This window comes from Oreochromis aureus, linkage group 10 (genome assembly GCF_013358895.1).
Source record: "Oreochromis aureus strain Israel breed Guangdong linkage group 10, ZZ_aureus, whole genome shotgun sequence".
NCBI lineage: Eukaryota > Metazoa > Chordata > Actinopteri > Cichliformes > Cichlidae > Oreochromis > Oreochromis aureus.
The window spans coordinates 16,373,832-16,394,727 of record NC_052951.1 but is presented as its reverse complement, the minus strand read 5'-3'; the positions used below and the strand labels follow the sequence as shown (position 1 = coordinate 16,394,727).

Sequence of the window (20,896 nt, the reverse complement as noted above, 5' to 3'; positions counted from 1 at the left end):
ACCTGGACAGAAAAGTGGAAGAGGCAACGAGGACAGATACAAGGCAAAGAAAAGAGTGGAGACTGGCGCTCAGGGCAGCATGCAGAGACAGCCGGTGGATTGAAAAAATAGAAAGTGATTGGATAGACGCTGTAGGATAAGGTGACATGGGAGTGCTGTTGTTCATTGCAATCTGTTCTGTTCAGTCTGCCTAATGACCCATTTGTTCAGCTGCCACAGTAATGATTTTACCAGCTGCAGTGTTTTGCAGAGCTGGGTAAGTGTTGAATAGCAGGCATCTCCTTTAGCACTTCTGATCAGTTAGCTGGACAAGTTCGGCAACTCTACATTCTGCACAGGGCAGAAAAACACAGCCTTCCCGGGGCAGAGGAAGAGTGGAAGCGCCCTGGAATTGAAAAGCAGGACAGGAAATGAAAACCTGATTTCTCGTCGAAACTTCACTTGCCGGGATGTCCGCTTTTAGGAGAAGCAGAAATTCTAAGCCACCGACCGAATCCATCTATGACATGTTACAGCTGGTGAGCTGTGCAGTCTTGTTTATATGTGTGTGTGTATGTGTGTGTGAGGTGGCTTGTGTTGTGGATGCAATCCCGCAAAGGTTAGTGGTTATGTCATGGTATTGTACCATGCTAAGCTTATGCTTAGTGCAATCCCCAGTTGTACAACCCATTTTAATATTTTATGTAATATTTGTATCTTATCACACATTTTGACTGCATGAGCTACAGTTTTCAGACATTATTATTATTTACTATATCGTGTTTATATCTCAGTGGCATGGGGAATAAAATGGCATTGATTCTGGATAAGCTAATAACTGTTATACTGCACATTAGAATCTGCGATCGAAGGTTGCACTTGTTTGTTTTGGGGTTTAAAATAAACCCCAGATAAATAATCACTGAATCCAATTAGTTATGCACTTCACAATTTTCTCTATGCCACTTAGATTGCCAGTGTGAAAGTTAGTTATTGGTCATGGTGCGGCATCATGTTGCCATTCTTCTTCTCCTTCCTCGGTCCTCATCTCTTGTCATCTGTCTCTGCCACTGCCCCATCTGCCACTCGGCAGTCAAGGGCGAGACCTCGCTTTTAGGGCCAAAAATGGCAGTGTCATTGCTCTGCTTGTTGTGTTTAGAAACAAGGAGGAATTCTCATTACACAGATCGCTGCACATTCATCCTTGCATGCTTTTCCATTTCTCAGTTCTCAGTTTTCGGTGAACAAGATTTAATGTCTGATAAATGTTGACCACAAACTTGTTCTCGGCAATGTGCAAGATCAGTTTGGGGAGTTTAAAGGGTCTTTATTATGGATACCTTCTTTTAATGTGGTTATCACCTTTGTAAGCAATGCTTACCATACAATGTAAATTATTTGGATGCTACACAAAATTCAGTTACCTGTGTCATTTTACTTGTATTCAGACTTTCAGTTCATTTTGTGGTAAGTGTTTATTATTGTGACTGTAGTTAGTTAGTGATAGGAGGAACGTCAACAATCTTTCTGTTTGCCCAATTCTGCTGTGCAAACAAGTGTGTGTGTGTATGGCAAAGTTGCAAAACTGGTTTGAATACCACAATGGAAAATTATGTTTGTCATTGCTGCAGTCCAGCAGGAGACAAGGCATTGAATCGGTAAAGACAAGCCACTTCCCCAGCTGACCAGTTTATGTAAATCAGCCATCAGCAGCACACAGTGAGGTGCACTGCCGTATCAGAGATTACAATAAGTAAACACTTTCACTGAACCCATAAAAATGATAGTTTTGTAACATATATTCTCAAAAGCGCTTCTGTGAGTAACACTGGTGGCATCCTGTTTAAGTAAATGGCGATTGAAACAGGATCGAACCCGCTTTGTGCTGCCTACAGATAATACAGATTTAAACTTGTATCATCCAATCAGCTTGGCATGACTCAGTTTGTAGTTTTACTTTGTGATGGTTTTAGTGTCTTTGTTTGTCTTTTAGAGTTTAAATTACCTGTAATTTTCCTCTCGATTACATTCTTTTGCTTTTCTTTAAAGGTTGCTTTATAAATGATTTACATGCACAATGGAAATAAACAATAACGGTTCAGTGTTATCTCTGGACAGGAGGACTGGTAATTAATGAGATTTTTAGAGTTGAGTTCCCTTATAGTTGGTGTTAGTAAGAGACTCTATAATACGCACATGTACATCTATTTTTTCTAGATTTCTCAGAAGAACTCAGTCCTTGTGACAGCCTGCCTGGGCTTGCAAAGAAAACTATTGAACTCTGGGTTTGAATTCAGAGACACCTCTTTACCTACAGGAAGTCTTTTAGTAGAAAGTATTGGCAGATGCTGGAAAGACTCATAACCATTGTTGGTGCAGCAGGGAGACATGCTGCTGTATTACTTGTAGAACATTTGATTTTTTTAAAAACACATTCAGCCTGTTGGTTTGGATGCTGCTGCTTTTTCACTTTGTCCATTTTTCAACATGCAGCACTCTGTTGTGTTCACGTTCACTCCCCTGAGACTAATAAAGAAGCATTTTGATGTAAGCCTGTAATATATAATTTATTCTTCTCAGTGTTTGGTTCCAGTGTGTAATGTTATGGATGATGGGTGACGTGTGTTTCTGGTCATTACTAAACAAGTTCTAAGAGTAATATCAGAGAATGCGGGTTTTATAGTTGCAGAAAAGGAGAAGGAGGCGACGAGTCCCTTATTTTCTTTTCTTTACTATTAGGTCTACTAACAATCTGAATCTAGCAGGTTTCTTCATGTTTGGTGCGTCTGTGAAAGTTCTCAGTCATCCAGGTCATCGTTGTCTAAGGAGCTTGGAAAGAAAAGCGTCTGGACTTCTTTAAGTTGCTTGAAGACGTTTCACCTCTTATCTGAGAAGCTTCTTCAGTTCCAGGGTCAAATGGTGGAGAGTCCCAGATTTAAGCCCTGTGGGAAGTCCCCCCAAGAGGGACAATGGACCCCCTAATGATCCTCTACCTAATCACATGAGCCAAGGTGTCAAAACGGGTGTAGGTCACAATCAGCCAAGGTTTTAGGTGAGCTCATTGTGAAACCTAACCACACTCTATCATGTGATTTCCTGATGTCAAATGGCCCAGGATGTGAGTAGGCGTTAAGGCGTCTGGGAAGGATGAAATGGATGGCAGACAGTTGGTGTCGCAAGCCACCGCCTCTGTTCAAAGATGGTCGTTCACAGAGGACGTAGATGGCTTCTTTCACTTCCTCTTTTGAGAAAGTGAAAGAAGCCCATTTGACCCTAGAACTGAAAAAGCTTCTCGGATGAGAGGTGAAACGTCTTCAAGCAATTTAAAGAAGTCCAGACGCTTTTCTTTCCAGGCTCCTTAGACTTCATGTTTGGTGTCTTTGATACATAGCAGACTGTAGGAATGCGTTTAATGTCTTGTTAATGATGACTGGTGCATATGTCTTGACGTGTACTTCTCAAAATAAACCTACATATTATAGTCAGTTATTTTATAAATTTTTGTGAGTGGCTTTTAAAGCGGTCTGCATGCTCTGCTTCCTTTTCTTTCTGAGCAGAGCACAGAGCAGGTCACTGCTTTCTGCCGCGGCCTTCATGACATCAATCCCCCCGAGTGCCCGATGTCGTCGTCCTCCTCATCGTCTTCATCATCCCTTTCTCCGAGCCCTGTGTCAGTTTTACCACCCACAGCAGCCGCGGCCACACAGAAACAGCTCTCCCACGCTGACAAACTGCGCAAGGTCATCAATGAATTGGTGGAGACGGAGAAGACTTATGTCAAAGTGAGTACAGGCTCTCTGAAGTGTTCTTTGAGCGTGCCGTCTCTTGACGGTAAGAATGCAGCTACGGTCTCAGACTCACAAATGTTTTGCCAAGTGTGTTCCTGTGTCATCGTCGCTGAAATACTTTTGTGTCAGTGTGAGTTATGTTGAAACCCGCAAGGGGTTGACTTCTTTCCATTATTTAAAATCTTTGCAAATGACTCATTAAATAGCCTTCAAATCAACAGACACCCACACATGCTATGCCTCATTCCTCCTTGAGCATCTGATCACAGGCTGATCTTGTTTATATCTGTCTCATTCAGGATCTGAACTGCCTAATAGAGCGCTACTTGAAACCTTTGCAGGAAAAGAGCTTCCTGACTCAGGATGAGGTACTCTTCACTTGATATTTATTATCCAAGAATTGAAATAAACTGTTTAGATACCATAACCTATACACGATTTTTGCTCCAAAGTAGTGCTGACAATGATGTGTGTTGCAGCTGGACGTTTTGTTTGGTAACCTCGGAGAGATGGTGGAATTCCAGGTGGAGTTCCTACGCACGCTGGAAGATGGAATCAGGCTGATGCCAGACCAGGAGAGGCTGGAAAGGGTGGAGCAATTTAAGGTGAAGGAATGTTGATTTTAGACCCAACTGCTTCATTTGGCTTCCAATCCTCTAATTATTTTGTCTCATTTAGGGAACACTCCCCCTTGGTACTGCTGTTTGTATAACGCATAATAAAGAGCTTATGTTAATCAAACAAACAAAAAAACCCAGTTGAGACTCTTTCTTATTTAGCAGCTTCTCAAAATTGCAATTTCCACATAATGTGCAATACCATCATTTAAACGCGGTCATATAATCTTATGATTGTATGGTGTGCTTGTCTGTTTCTGCAGAAGGTGCTGTTCTCGTTGGGTGGGTCATTCCTGTATTATGCTGATCGCTTTAAGATTTACAGCGCCTTCTGCGCCAGTCACACCAAAGTCCCAAAGGTCCTCGCCAAAGGTAAAAACATTCACAGATTCTTGCCTCATGTCAACATGCAGTCACCCCTTACTATTTTTAAAAGCAAGTCTTTGCGTTACTTTGTGCCTTACACAAAATAAATCTGCTCCTCCAGCAAAGACCGATCCAGACTTCAAGGCCTTCCTGGCTGAGAAAAATCCCAGACAGCAACATTCATCCACTCTCGAGTCTTACCTGATCAAACCAATCCAAAGAGTGCTGAAGTATCCACTTCTGCTAAGGGAGCTCTATTCTCTCACTGACCCGGACAGTGAGGAACACTACCACCTGGATGGTAAGTATCCTTTTTTTCATTGAGCATTTAAAACTGTGGTGAAATGGTGCATCATCATTTACTCTCCTGCCCCTTAAAACTTTATATATTCAGGATGAATCAAGGATTTGGGGTTTTAACTTTAAATATTTGCCCCATGTAGTTGCAATTAAGGCCATGAACAAAGTTGCAAGTCACATCAATGAGATGCAAAAGCTTCATGAGGAGTACGGCGCTGTTTTTGACCAGCTGATCAACGAGCAGACTGCTGATAAAAAAGAGGTAGCACACATTAACGTATCAGCCTTAAGCCCAGTGAATGATCCCGTGACTTATTTGCTATTTTTTTAACATTTTTTTTTTTTTACTTTATGCATCACAGGTGGCTGACCTCTCGATGGGGGATCTTTTACTACATTCTACGGTGGCATGGATAAACCCTCAAACCTCTTTGGCCAAGAGCAAAAAGGACCCGGATTTAGCTGCTTTTGGTACGGTTTTATGTAGATTTTACCACCTGAAATTCAGGCTGCCGGGAGTACCTCCTTACATAACACAGAGATATACCTACAATATGACAGAGTCTCCATAAAGTGGGGATTTGTTGTACTGATGTTTAATGTGATTACAAACCTAAGCTGATCAACTGTCTACATTTTGATTTATCATAGGTTCCATTTTCAGCCTCAGCTCTTCTTTATGAATAATTAAAAAAGGTCAATATACAGTTTGTATCTTTATGCACAGGATAGATTAAAAACCTGTGTAGACCAAGCATCGCTAATTCTAGTGCATTCTGCCATAGATGCAGCTGAAGCTGGAAGTTTGCATAATGGACATGAATGTCATTATTATATTCTATTTTTCATAATTTTAACAGTTTTTTTTTTTTCGTGGGGCAGAATGATTGTAGAAAAAGCACATTTAATAGAAATCAACACCCACCTAAGGGACTGCAGATGAAAAATTGCTAAGCCACATTTACATAATGGATCCAAGTACTCATGCTAAGTAATGTGCTGTCCTGTTTTAAATTGAAAAGGCGTAAACTTAGATTATTAATTCAGTTGTGCTGAAAGCTACTTAACTTTAAACTTTACTTAATGTCCTTGTTCTTAACTCCCCTTTAGTCCTCACAGTTCACAGCTAGTAGCTTCTCTGTCGCAACCCTCAAATGGTTCATTTGACAACTCTCATTGGCTCAATTGGCACACAGTGCAACGGGAAAGTCTCAGAAGCTCAGTGTAGGTATGACTGAAGATTAACACAACTCAAGAATATCTCTCGGAATAATCTGCAACCCTCAGCGCAGAAGAACTTGGTTCTGATGGTCAGGATCTGTAAGAGAAACCTGAGTTTGCAACTAACTGCACTGAACCCAGTATAAATTTGAGGTCAGATGAGATAAAGAGACTGGAGGTATGTTGGAGAGATAAAGGTGATGCATTCAACTCGATGAACACCTGCACTGATGGATAAAAGGGGCTAAGATAAACATTTTAGAACGGTCTCCACAAATGATGGCAAATATTTGGTCTGTCTGTGAAAAGTTGGGTCTGTGAAAGTTGGGTTTCCCAGGAAACTAACAAATTTATTTATGCTGCCAAAACAAGTTTTTTTTTAAAATATGTGACCAAACAGAAGCTGTCATGTATGTGCAGCCTATTTTTGACACTGTATTGGTTTCAGAAAACCAAATAAACCACAAATTTTGCACCTTTTTTTTATGTCAAAGATGTAAAAATATCATCCCAGAAAATAAACCAGTGTTGCCATGACATTCTTGTTCATCATGAACATTTCTAAACTTATAAGAGGAGCTGCATGCAGTTACATTTTTATGAAAGAGCACTTGCTCTGCATTTATGAATACTTTACTGTTTCATGTGAGGCTTTGCTGTCAGGCTTTGGTACTGCTCGGTGCTATTTCAGTTAATGGGGAAATGGACCCAGTCATGCATTCTGGGATCTTTACATTGTTTTTCAGTTTTCGGGTGAAGTGATTATTAATGGTGTGATATGCAGTTCTCACACACCTACTCAGAAGTGCCTGGGATGTGTTTTAAAATGCACTCAGCTGAGACACCTTTGACAATAAATATTACATCTGCTTATTATATGTGCTTTCTCGGGCAAGGCGACAGTGAGTAGAAGTTGCTGCTTTGTTGCTGTGGCTTTTGCCCATTTTATCTTTCTTTCTGCTGACAGATAATGTCGATAGCTTGGAGCTATTTTTTCCTTGAAAGCTGAAACATGAAGTTTATTTTACAATGTAGTAAATTTTACAATGAAACATTCTTTGATATGCGCAAAGAACAAATGCAGACCCTGTTAATCGTTTCTCTCACTTCTTTTCTCCCCCTCTCTCTCTCTGCCCGCATGCAGTGTTCAAAACAGCAGTTGTATTTGTCTACAAGGACTGCTCTAAGCACAGGAAAAAAATTGTAAGTACCTTTTTTGGACTTTTAATTTTAATTGCATTTTAAGACACACAGTGATGGAGGGTGCACTTCCTCTGAAGTGCTTTTAACGTGTTCTCTTTTTACATTGCATGGGGGACAAAAATAATTAGGCTAATGTTTCATGGTGGTGTGAGGGCAGTTATTGGCAGCTGCAATAACTGCGTGTGTGCACGCTCCCCCTAGTACAGTATAGTAGATACTTGTATCTGTTCAATGAACCTTCTCTCTTTGCACTCTGATGCTCTCTGCTGTCATGTTGATGCACTGCAGCGGTTATGCATTAAATATTTGACCAGTCTCTATCTTTCAGGGTGCATCTCATCGCGGGTCTGGGGGCGATGAAAAAGATCCCATCCGATTCCGTCACATGATTGCAACGGATTCTCTGCAAGTCCGAACCCTCCCGAGTGAGTATATTTAAATATAGTAACATGCAGCAATTTTTAATCTTTTCCCTCAAGTACTGTTAGCATTTTAAGGACTGATTTGGAGTTTTACATAAACATGGATGGAGTAATTACATTAGAAACACATGGATTTAGTTATAGCATATCTTCAAATAGAAGACCTGTACAGTAAAAATGTATTATTTGACCATTAGTCTATAATGTATGAATGTGTTGGACAACAACTGGAATACCAACATATCAACATTTTTTTTTGTTTGTTTGTTTTAGGAAGAGTAGCGATGGGCTCAAAATTTACATTAATAAAAGTGTTTTCATGAAGAAATGAGGGAAAATCATGAAAGGATTTTGGATTTTCTATGTGTTAGAGGCTATGACTTGTTTAATGCATTAATTAAATTATCAGGTCATCCAAGAACATCCACTAGATTATAGCCTAACCTTAAAGTGCTTAAAGCCATAACCAGACTATTCCAAGGCAAAATTGCTCTTTTTTACTTTTTATGCTGAGATCATTGAAAAGATCATTTGCATGTTACCCTGTTCCCCAAAATAACCATTTTTATAAATCAGCATTTTGTGACAGAAGCTTAAGATGCTTTGGAGCCCTGTCAGTGTTGCTGCTTTCCTCTCCTGCAGAAAATAAATAACCTTTTGTAGACACAACAGATAAATACTCATTAGTAGATCTGCATGCCTTCTTTCTCACAGTTTCTCTGTGTCCTAAGTGAACTTTAAATCACCCTCCGGCGATTCAGCCCAAACACGGCTGTTTATCTGCCTAATGGCCTGTTGTTAAGGGAAAAGAAATTGATGATGGAAATTAACTGAATACTTCTGCAAATGTATTTCACATCTTTTCTCTTCTGGGCCTTTTCTCAGACTCAGAGGCCACGGCGGTCTGTGAAATTGTCCACACAAGGTCCGAATCTGAAGGAAGACCAGAGAGAAGCTTCCAGTTGTGCTTCAGGTAAAACTGCACATACAGATTCAAAACATATGAACACGAATAATAACGTTATTTGTATAGCACTTTAAAAAAACAGTTACAAAGTGTGTCACATTTTGGTTCAAAACATTATTTTTTTTATTAAATGTACATATTTATACATGTTTCACAAAGTCATGGTCATTTTTTCCTGCATACACACAAAAGGCCACAGATAATTGGCAAAAGATTGAAGAAAAGAGAACCTATAAAAATTATTTTTAGCAGTCTTTCAAAACTAGTCACTGATTCAGGTGACCTGATAGGCTGAGCAAGAGCGTTACTAAAGTGGTTAAAGTGCATACTAGAAGCTCCATAATTGAAACATGCAAAAAAAAGGAAATGAGACTTAAGAAGCTTTGAGATGTGAGATTAAAAATGCAATTTTTGACAACCCCCCCCCAAAAAACAAACAAAAAACCCCATCAAACCGAAGCTACCTCTGTCTTATGATATTTTCATGGTCTTTCATGTTTCCTTGTCTGATCTGCAGTTCTCCAGAGAGTAAGAAGGACTTCCTGAAAGCAGTTCACTCCATCCTTAGGGAGAAGCAACGACGGCAGCTTCTTAAGACAGAGTCTCTTCCCCCCAGCCAGCAGTATGTCCCATTTGGGGGCAAGCGTCTTTTTGCCCTTAAAGGGGTGCGGCCCATCATGAACAGAGCAGGTGACAGAGCTTGAATATATGTTCTGTTACAATAGCAATGCAAACAAACATGCTTAGACAGTAACAGATTGATTATAGTTCTGTATATTACTTTTTATTACAAATGCATAATATGTTGGCATTAGTTAGGAAAGACAGGAAAGTCTAATTTGATGTTTATTTCAGTTAACTAAAATCTTCTGACGCCTTCCTGTCTTTCTCTGTTTAGCCTCAGCTCCATCTCGAACGCTAGCTCGCAGGCGGTTGGTGAGGAACCGCATCACCATCGATACCGACCTGGTTTTCCACGGAGACAACAACAATAGCGCTCATGAAGACCCCTCGTCTCGTCCCTCCCGCCCTTGCTCCAAATCCGAGTTGTCTGATCAACTTCAGCCTTGCAAACCTCAGGGAGAGGACACGGACCGCTGGGTGGAAGAGCAGTTCAACCTGGGCTGCTATGAAAATCAGTGTGAGGGCACCGATGTCGGGCAGGTGAAGGAGACGGACATTTTGAGCGACGACGACGAGTACTGCACGTCAGTCCGAGCCATGTCGACGAAACTGGACAACCTGGAGGAGCAGATGAAAGGACTGAACCTACAGGGAAAAGACATCAACCTGAATGGAGGAGCAGAGTGTGAGATCATGCAGGAGGAGGACGCTGATCGAACAAAGCATGGGGATGACTCCAGCTTGGTAGACTCCATTACTTTCTGCGGTGCCTCTCTCCCGAGCAGTACAACCTCAACTTTAAAGGTCGCTTCCTTGAAGCAGTGTGCTGTGGAGGGGGCCACAAACCAGGACCACGATGTCATCTGGGTGCGGCGGGACGACTTTGCCAACAGTGACGTCTTCTGATAGATGATGAAGATTATGTAGGATAATGTAGGAGTCAAAGAAAAGGTGTGAGAACAGAAAGCTTTAAAACTGTAGAATTCGGGGAACCTCAACAAATCCTGACTGCATCTCTGCACAACCCCTCCTTCCATCTCACCCACATCTTCCCATGTTCTGACAATCCTAAAGTACTGAAGCACCCAGAGAGGGGGGAAAGTAACAAGGAAGTGCAGGTAAACATATGAGGAACACAGCACTGGATGTGCACGCGAGTCAATGAGCAAGCGTGTCTTCATGTGTATAAACATACAGTAAGTGCATGTGTGCACAGACACAGAAAGTAAAGGCAGCTACTGCACCACGCATGCATTTTACAGAGGAGACATCACCACTGAACTGTGACCTTCAGGCCAAAAAGTCTATTTTTCAACACAGGAATGTGGGTGTTATATTTTTCTGACGTTTGTATTCGAACACTCAAGGGCTGTGTGTTACATTTTTTTTCGTTTTTTTCTTCAGGGGCTTTTGGCTTAATGACTGCTGCATAAAGGACGGCGACATCTAACTAGCTTTATTGTGCTTTGTAAAAAAAAAAAAAAATATTTAACTTAATATCAGCTACACAACAGTGTATAATCAGGAGAACAATAGAGTGCTGTTGACTTGTATAACTGTATAAAAATATTTTGAAGCTCACTTTTTCTCCTCTCATATCCTTACCTTGTTCTTTATTTAATTATTGCCTCTAAAAAAATACTGTAATTTTTCTATGTTTACATCACATTCAGATGCCCAGTGTTACAAACGACCTTTTGTGTGTTTGCTGCCAGAAACGAGCTTCTTTTTTCCCTTTGTGTGAATGATGAGTCTTTAATTGTGTTTCTCAAATAAAATGTCTTTTTATTTTGGTAACTAATTGGTTTCATCAAGTCCATTATTATTCTGGACTCTTTCTTTTTTTTGCCACTGAGGCCATGTCGTCTTCATGTCTGTGATAAATACCAGAGTAATGTCTATAGTCCTGTTTACTTGAATTGTCTCTTGTGTTTGAAAGGACCGTGTTAGTGACTGTACTATAATTTAAAGGGGGGGCGGTCATGCAGTTGACCAGCCTCGCTCAAATACAGGAGTGGGCGATTCACCTCCCGTCAGGGGTCACAAATTAAATACTGATCTAATCAATTCTGCTCAGTATTAATCAATAGTTCCACCATCACATGTGGCCCCTTGAGGAAAATTATTTGCCCACAACTGCTCTAATGGATTCAGACGTCATCCTCAGCTTTCATCTGTTACGTTGACTTTTGTCGTGTGGCATTTTCTATATATATTTCCACTTCATAAAATTCTGCGTTACTACCCCTGTCCACCAGGCTGTGCTGTTTCACTTTGTCGTCACAACAACAACAACCTGCTGATTGCCGTGCTCAACAGTCATGCGCACCTTAATGGATGTATCGAACAAGCGTTTAATACCCAACTGTTTGTGTGTGTGTGTGTGTGTGTGTCAGGGGGATGTGTAAGCAGCTCCGTTTCAGAGTGAAAGGAAAATGGATGGAAATGATATACTCTGTTCTTAATTCTGTCTTTTTAATGATAAAGCTGGTTTCTTAGATTTTAGCCAACTGGTTCAGAATGGTCAGTACGGACTTGAGACTGAGGTACAATCACTTGTCCTTGGAAGCAAATGATTCCCTTTGACCCCCGACCCCACCCCTTTTGTACTTTTAAAACTGTGGAGCATTTTTGATTTTTTTTTTTAAATGTTAAAATAAATCTTTTTCTAAATGTAGTTTGGTGTTTATGTGCCATTTCTGCATTGTCAGAGCAACTCATTTTCTGCAGCCAACAACCACAATTTATTTCCCATTATCTGTCGTAATTAATTTTCCCCACAAAGAAGCTGTAAACACCAATTCTGTTTAAAATGTATCCTTTCATTCACAGTACCCGTGCTTCTGCTGGAGTGTCAGGTATTCTACATGTGTTGCATAAAAAAAAAAAAAAACTTTACAAGGAGACAACTCTGCTCGGTATTCATATCAGAGGAGGGTTTTTTTTCTTTTTTTTGCCCAGGACCGTTGCCCGAGGACTATTTCTGGAGACGCAGGCTGGTCATTTTCTGAGTTAATTAAGTTTGTCTATAGGCTGTTTGTCAGGGCTCCAGGTTGAGCTGGCTGGTTGTCTCAGATCACTTGGCTCCCAGATTTGAGAGAGAGCTCGCAAACATTCTGATAAACAAATGTCATTTCTGATGTGATGGGGTTTTTGCTTGAGGCTTGCAAAATTGTGAGATGGCAGGCTTTTGGTGTCTTTGCCCGTTTTTAAATGTCACAATATTAAGCAGTAGCCCAGAGTTGGCAAACCCCATGGAGCTTTCAGTCAAGTAGTGGACAGATGAGTTTCCTCCACAAGGTAATAAAAATGATTCTCCACCGGCAGTCATTATGATTGAGCCAATTCTCTTTCAGGGATGTTCGAGCGTATTACACAACAATTCGTTATTTTTGCTGCCTTGTGAGAGTCATGGGACTGAATGGGAAGGCATCCAGTGATCCAGTCAGATAAAAACCTCGTTTTTGCCTGTAGTGAGAGATAATCTGGCCTCTGCCCTGTAACCTGAAGATTATTCTCCTCTCATCAGGACCGGTGGGGAGAACCGCTGCCAATCCATCTGCCATGCTCCTTAATCCAAAGCGACTGCAGCCAAACTAGCAAAAACGAGCTGAATTGAAATTAGACTGCGAGTACCTTCAGAGTAAAAGCTTTGAAAGTTTGACTGAATTAATTCTGATTACCATTTGAACAAAACATTATTCAAAGTGATTCCAAATAGTTGACTGAAATTCGGATAATAAATTTCAAAATCTTTATTCCAACGTTTTATTGTCTACACACTTCGGGTCAATGCAGATTTTTAAAACAAACAAACAAACAAAAAAAGAAAGAAAGAAAAGAAAGAAAGAAAACCCCATTCATTACCTAACACGCATTTTTGCAAAACCTCCACGACGAGGTAGGTTTGAGTACTATTCTGAAAATGCTCACCGGAAGCTAATTGAATTTCAGCTCGCTTGCTTGGCCCGACTCGCGCGCCCTCACTCCCCTCTGGCATCTGCATCCTCGGAGGCGCACGGACTCTCGTGGACGTGTTTGCTGTAGCCCACCGCAGCCAGCTATGTTAAGAAGACGTGACTTGATTTGACTTTGCATGTGAAAGTTGGACACACGGAACTTGTTGTCGTCGTCTTTGGTTTCTTCTGCGCGATGGAGTGATGCAGAGTGGAATCATCAAATTGGGAATAAAACTTGGGTTGCGCGCTGGCATGGCGCGTCAGGTGTGCCCGGGCTCGTTTAGAAGCTGCTTCTGTCTGTCATGGTCTCGACATTTGCCGTGACTTCGAGAACGAGAGGGAGAATGATGGAAGAAAGAAAGAGACTTTTTGGCTATTTTCTTTTCGCGGCTCAGCTCTTTCTGAGCTCCACGCAAGTCCTCAGAATCGGTAAGCGCAACAGTTTACGCACGGTGCTGATGTCGTTTCCCTGCATTTGTAAATTGACTGAACAGTCAGAACGAAAAGTCTAGCGTTTGTGTGACCTGTTTCATTTCCCTTTGAGATTTAAGAACATTCGCGGTCTGCGATGGCCGTTTTGCATCCGAATTTTCTGCCTTTATACACATCGAAAGTGACTGTGCTATTATTATTAACGATTGGGATTAAGATTCACTGAGGGTCAATACAAAGGGAAAGATTACCGTACAGCTTCAAAAACATACTTTGACAACTTTACTCGCGTATTTAACGAGATTGATTTGCCACAGATTCAGTGTTTTGCATTTTCATTACTATATAAACAGCATTGTGAGAAAGATAGTTTACATAGAAATCAATACAAGATAAATATCCCCTCTAAGGTGACTAAAATTAAATTAATTTAAACTCACACCTCTGTTTAATTCATCATCTTCACTAGACACCAACTTGCTGGTAAATGTAATTATATAGAAAGTCTTGAAATGCTGCGGATCAATGTGTTTTTAATTACAAATGCTGCAGTTCTGACAGAAACAAGCTCGTGAACAGTTATTTCACCATCCGTGGGTTTGCATGAGGCTCTGTGTGGTTACTGCCTCACACAAACACGTAAAAGTAATAGATTATTGATTCCTCTCTGGATATTGTCATGGCTTCACACACTCATGTTGGAGACATTTTCATTCAAAATATGCCCGCCAGTTATTCTCAATCCTGCTGTCATCAGCTTAGTGGAGGTGAGGAGTCAGAAGGCTACACCTAGATTTGATTAGACAGGAGGAGCTTGGTGAGCACTGAGGGCTGTGTTCATTATCCAAGGATATCACATTCAGGCTTTGAGTCAGACCAGACTCCAACCGTAATGTGTGGATCTAATTGACTGAATACATTTAGGGTTGCTGTCACTGCTACCCATTTGAATCTTTGGATTGCAGTGTCTGTTTTTGTTCTCACTTTTTCAGTTTCCTCATTTTTTTAGTGATGCTATCGAGAGATTTGCCAAGTTTTTGTATAATAGTGCTTAGGGAATCATATTTTTGGTGAAAAATACGATTTTATCCCTGTCAAACTGTGTTATCTTTGGTATTTTTGTAAACTCAACAAAAGAATTTGGAAACAAATATGTTTTTGCAACAGACTGCTAAAACAAAGTCCCTAAAGACACTATTTAAAATGGGTTCTTTGCTAAGTTGTCTGTTAAGACAAGGATTAAGGATTCTGTAAAGAACTGATAAATATTCCATTTTTGTTCTTCTTTAACAGCCACACTGTCTTTACTGAAAAGCCCACTCTTGTATGTGGCCTGATGTTTCAAGTTTCCACATTACATTTGTAAATTGTATATTGGATCTACTATGTATTTAAATTTTACAGTGAACCCACATTCGGTAAAGAGGCACTTTGGTTCTTCTGCAGATTAATTGGAAAATATTGTCTCTTGTGTCAAGCTCAGCAAAACTATACATCAGTCTACAAAGCAGAGGTTTCATGTTTAAGAAGCGAAGAAAAAATAAATATAAGACATTTCTGAGTGTTGGGGGTGGGGCCTGGGAGTTATAACAGGTTGCTAAAGAGTTGATTTTTAAAACAGAGCTTACATTAGCCAAGTGGATTACAACCTGTCAGCTCCAATTGTTATTATTTTTTAATAATCTTCATGTCCACACATGTAAATTTTGTTTTGCATGCACAGCATTTGTTCATGTTTGTTGTGAAGTCCAGCTGCACATGCACATGGTTTTATCATCAGGAGTGTAGCCCTTGGTTACACATTAAAATTCATGATAATTCAGGACCGATATGTTCAGTTTTGGTGGTCCAGACTTCTTAAACAACACAAGCCCAGAAATAATTCACAACTCCAAAACATTTACATAAGATACTATCAATGTCTGTTTGTGTGTGTGTGTGTGTGTGTGTGTGTGTGAGAGAGAGAGAGAGAGAGAAAGAGAGAGTGAGAAGAAGAAGGAGAAATCAAAGAACTGCAACGTTTGGCTCCAGGTGTTGCTTTCTTTTAAATCGATTTGCTAAAGCTGAGCAGGAGCTGTAACCTACATTTATAAACAGAGGACCTGATTAATATTATAGATTACCTGATTTTATTCCAACACTTAAGAAAAGCTATTAGGAAAATGAATGAATGTCTTCTCAGGCAAATTACTTCATTTTGGCACGTTATTGGCTTCTCTTCATTGGCTTCATTGTTAAATCTAGAAGTGGATTCAAAATCTTCTCACATACAAAGTTTTAAATAACGTGGCTCCAACATAAAGACCTCATAGTATTATATTATCCCAACAGAGAACTTTGCTCTCAGACGCCAAGCTTACTTGTTTGTAGGATTTCCAAAAGTAGGAAGGAAGCCAGAGCTTTCAGCTGTCAGACTCTTCTCCTCTGGAAGCAGCTACCATGTGGAGTACAGACAAACACGCTCAAAACTTTTAAAACTTTATTTGTTGATAATTCTTATATGTCTGGATCAAGTGACCCTGAAGCATCCTTATTATGCTACCATAGCCTTAGGTTGCTAGAGCACACCCCACAATGCAATATACCTCTCATTTCACTCCTCACGTCATTAAATTTTGTCTTCTCTCTTCCGTAATTTGCATCTTTCCCTTTTTTTCCTCTTGCCACAGCTGGTTGAGGAGTAAGGGAAAAGAGACACTGGTATTTCGAGAGGTTTGTTCATGTTAAAAGGGAGTTTTTTCTTCCCACTGTTTCCACAAGTGCTTGCTCATAGGGGGTCAGCGTAGGGTGGGGCTCTTGGTTGCAGTTTTCTCTCTGGTGTTATATAAATACTACAGATAGACAGACAGATAGATAGATAGATAGATAGACTATGGCTAAATGAGCTCTGTCAGAAACACAGTTATCAAGTAGGTAGCCAGTATTTTTGCCCTTGAGACATAAGAAGAAGCTGCAGTCATGAAACTACCTGACTGACCTTATTTATTTGTATGTATTGATCCTCCAGTCTCATAAAACTCAGGATTGCGAGTAGTAAAGAGCCACCCCTATTCATACCTTTTTTTCTTATCAGTGGCATCTGTACATGTCCAGCATGCTGGTGGAGAACAGGATTTTGGAACCTCAGAGAGACTCTGTTGGGCATGATTTCAGCTATAAACATACTGCTTTCATATCTCAAAACCAGGGCCAAAAAATGGCAAACTTCAACTAATAATTTATCTAATGTCTCCTTCTTAGACGTTTATGTATTTTAAATTTGTCAAAATATAGAGGATGTTGAGTGTCTTGGCTTTGATTTTTGAGATTTCTCTCTGTTACTAAGCAATATCAGACATCATGACATCATTTGACCTCTCAGAGTTTTTGCACTTGTATTGAAAATGTTTTTAAAAAACTCGCTTGGTTGACATGGTACACCATGACTTCACTCCTTGCCCTTTCGGTGCCCTTGCTGTAATTTCTTGGTGTTGTTTCTCTCCGTGTCTCCCTATTTTCTCTTTCTCTCCTCAGCTTTTACTTCCCCAATTGCACGTTTGCCTTGTTTGCCCGTCACACAGCTCCCTTGATTTGCTCTTGAGAACAAAATGTTTCCTATATTTTTCCTCAGCCAGAACGACAGTCCGACACCTTAGGCCCCTTTTATACTCTCCCAGATGTATTTCCCCTTACCCGTGGCTTCATAGCCTGTCCACAGTGTGTGGCAATGACTGTTTTCAGAGTAATGGCTGTAGTTTCTGTCATCGTGAGCAAAAAGATGAACTCTCTTACTCATCCAGCTCAGTGATCTTTCAGAGGTGTTAGAGAGCGCCACCTTTCATCTACCTCTGGTACTGAGTGGCAGTTTGATGTCTAACTGCCCTCCAGTGACTCAAGTACAGTGTGTGCCAGACAAACTTTTGCAAACAAATTAGGACTGGAACACCCGTATCAGTAATCATGGATAAGTTGTGGAGAGTAGAAAAGAAGAGAATAGTTAATGTAAGGCTCTGAAAAAGACAATAAAAGAAAAAATGAAAAATATAGTGCCTTTTACAGTAAAGTAAAAACGGTGAAACACCTTAATGGATGTTGCTGTTTCCCCCAGTATTCATATTTATGTGGTAAAAAGGCTTTTGACATGTAAAATAGCCACACTAGATTTTAGTGGCAGTCCACGGGACAGCTTGTTACAGCTTTAATGACTATACTGGCTTCAAAGAAAATTGATTTCTGCATAAGAAAAGAGCGCTAACCCATCAAAAACAATCGTGACGGACCAATAAAATCATTAAAATAATGACTGCTAATTTGTAAGGGTTACCGAAGCCACATTATTTGGACGGCTTCATGTCTGATGAAAAATTGGTTAAATTGATCATCACTTGGAACTGTGTCGCATAAAAACAAATTGGGACTTTGATATACTGCAACACAGCAGACTAAGCTTCCCTCATTTGTGCACACAGTTTGTATCCAGATTGTGCCAGAGTACTGAAATATCTCAGTAATCTTTATGCAAATGGCAAATGAGCTCATGTTGTCATCAGATCAAACGTCTTTTTGATGAAAAATGAGAATCTTGTGGCAGTTCACTAAAACACATTGTTAGCGTCCTGGGTTTTGTCTCTGATCTGGGATTTTTTTGGTATCATGTTATTGGTCTTTTTTTTTTATGGCATCAGAATGATAATTAAAACACTGCTGAATAACACCCATCTTAGAAAAGCATTAATTTTCTCTTAATAGATTAAAAAATAACTTAGATTTCACATTTATAGTCACCCTTATCTACACAACCAATGTTCAAACGCATTTATAGAGTCCTGTAGGTCCCCTGAAAACCTTTAACATCCATTTATGAGGCAGGCAGAAGCGCATTCCTATGACAAATTATTCTTCATTATTGGGATTGTAAATGAATGCTTTTAGTGCTCTTAGTTACATGAATTCATTTGCAAGGAAAAACACCTTGCTTAAAAAAATACATAACTTTTGTAAGTGCAGCAATCATAAGCCACAGGAGAGTTCAAGCTGCTCTCCAAGAAGGAATCACACATGACGGATGTAAAACATAATTGTTTGTAATTAGAGAGCAAAGTGAAGATGGATCATTCACAGTTCTTCATGCTCCGACACAAACATATTTATCTCTCCACAGTGGGTTGGTGAAGACGCTGATCAGGTCTGCACGGCAGTCTGGCACAAAGATCAGATTTATTCTTCGAGTTTTTGGAGCATCAGTGGCTACTGAATGCACACAGTTTGTGCTGCTGTTTTCTTCTGACTATAATTGGATTTGATGTCATTTGTAATGATTTATTTTAGGGATCCACCAATTGTGAAATTCTATGCTGATACTAATGATTTGCCGAGTAGAGGATTCAATTTGGTTACTTATTTATTTATTTTTGCTATTAGATTATTAGATTTTGGCTATTTTTTTAACCCCATTATGCAGCAGGGGGAAACAAACAATAGCTGACCTGTTTAAATGTGACTGTGAATTTTATGTGGGTGCGTGGGAATCTGTGGTGTTTGTACTCAAATTAATATTTATTAAGCATGCACAGAATGCTAACCGAGGTTTTACAGATAAGTCATTTCTTATAATCCTGGAGCGGGCATTGAACCAATGCAGACCCAGTGAATACCATTGTTCACTTGGATTTGAAAAGCCTTTGTGTTGCATTTATAAGTGAATACACCAATAACACAGTTTTTGAAATCCGAAAAACATAACGACTCGTGAAGAGCTGCAATCTATTGATTACACTTTTTTATACTGTTTTATAAAATTAGTTTTTCTTTCTTTTTTGTGTCTACTTTTAAAGTCCATTTCACTCAGATTGAGATGACGATATTAATAATACGCTTTCAGAAATGTTCGCAGCTACATCCCATAAAGCCAAACTTTTTCTTTTTGCTTGTTTCTTTTTTGAGGATTTGTACAAATTGAAGCGATAAAGCACAGCTTGATAATTTGTATGTTTTTACCAGAGTATTATTCAGTTGTTTGACTCTTTTCTGCCTTTTTGCTGCTCTTAACTTTGATATTTTGTGTACAGTATGGTGTAAAAGTCTTGAGCCATCCCTCATCTCTTTATTTTTTGCTAGGAAAATGGGAAATAGGTGCAGCAATTTATTATGAAATGCATATATAGTCCAAAGCTCTTCTTTTGGATGTTTGCCTTTTTTCCATTCTCTATCAAGATGATGGAGGCCAGTCCATGACTGTGTATTGTTACTGCATTGGTAGTTTGTTTAATAGTGCGACAACAAAGTTGTTGCTGATAAGATTTTGCTTTGCAGATGGTATTGCATGGGGCGATCCAAACCATGACAGAGCCTTCACCATGTTTTGCAAATGGTTGTTGACACTCACTGTTGTACCTCTCTGCTGCCATCTTCTTTATATACAGAAAACTAAAGCTTTCACATTTTGGGACATCACTCCATGAGACCTTCTGCCACTCATTTTCAGTGCAATTTGGCATACCTCAGTCTTACTTACCGCATGACTTCCTGGCAGCTGCCCCTCTACTGAGACCATTTCTGGTGAGGCTTCAGCCATCTATTGCATGCTGAAATCAAGTTTTCAGCTAGCAGCTATTGGGGATCTACCTTGCTGGTACAAAAATACTATTTCATGTTTAACATCTCTTTGTTATCTAAAGTAAACAGGACAAATGATGTGTTTTTGTGACAAGTTTCTTCCTTTTAAAAGGGAGTTTTTCTTTTTCCACTATCGCCAAGTGCTTGCTCAAAGAATCTTTGATGATTGGGCTTTTCTCTGTATTATTGTAGAGTCTTTACTTTACAATATAAAGCATACAGCAGACAACTGCTGTTGTGATTTGGTGTCATATAAATAAAGTTGAATTGAATTGAGTTATTTAAAGTATTGCTTCTCTTCTGTAGGCTGTCAGTCACCACATCAGCATTAATATAATAAAAATTTGAATATCTTTACAACATCTCAGCTATAATTTAATGTGATTTTTTGGATGTAGTGAAATCTGCCCACTCCTTAATTTAT

The 20,896-nt window shown here is 39.7% G+C and overlaps 2 protein-coding genes across 4 annotated transcripts in view; both read left to right on the top strand.

Annotated features, from left to right (window-relative positions):
• LOC116331402 (T-lymphoma invasion and metastasis-inducing protein 1-like) overlaps positions 1 to 12,165 on the top strand; it is a 51,572-nt gene extending 39,407 nt beyond the window's left edge. For all 3 annotated transcript variants that reach the window (XM_039618598.1, XM_031754072.2, XM_039618596.1), the window contains exons 18-29: positions 3,537 to 3,761; positions 4,067 to 4,135; positions 4,247 to 4,372; positions 4,648 to 4,756; positions 4,872 to 5,051; positions 5,194 to 5,312; positions 5,413 to 5,521; positions 7,416 to 7,474; positions 7,803 to 7,899; positions 8,782 to 8,869; positions 9,381 to 9,553; positions 9,762 to 12,165. In XM_039618598.1, coding sequence (XP_039474532.1) covers positions 3,537 to 3,761; positions 4,067 to 4,135; positions 4,247 to 4,372; positions 4,648 to 4,756; positions 4,872 to 5,051; positions 5,194 to 5,312; positions 5,413 to 5,521; positions 7,416 to 7,474; positions 7,803 to 7,899; positions 8,782 to 8,869; positions 9,381 to 9,553; positions 9,762 to 10,393 — 1,986 coding nt within the window. In that variant the 3' untranslated portion in view covers positions 10,394 to 12,165. The remainder of the gene's footprint in view (positions 1 to 3,536; positions 3,762 to 4,066; positions 4,136 to 4,246; positions 4,373 to 4,647; positions 4,757 to 4,871; positions 5,052 to 5,193; positions 5,313 to 5,412; positions 5,522 to 7,415; positions 7,475 to 7,802; positions 7,900 to 8,781; positions 8,870 to 9,380; positions 9,554 to 9,761) is intronic.
• Positions 12,166 to 13,502: 1,337 nt separating this feature from the next.
• grik1a (glutamate receptor, ionotropic, kainate 1a) overlaps positions 13,503 to 20,896 on the top strand; it is a 33,451-nt gene continuing 26,057 nt past the window's right edge. The window contains exon 1 of the mRNA XM_039618590.1: positions 13,503 to 13,875. Coding sequence (XP_039474524.1) covers positions 13,749 to 13,875 — 127 coding nt within the window. The 5' untranslated portion in view covers positions 13,503 to 13,748. The remainder of the gene's footprint in view (positions 13,876 to 20,896) is intronic.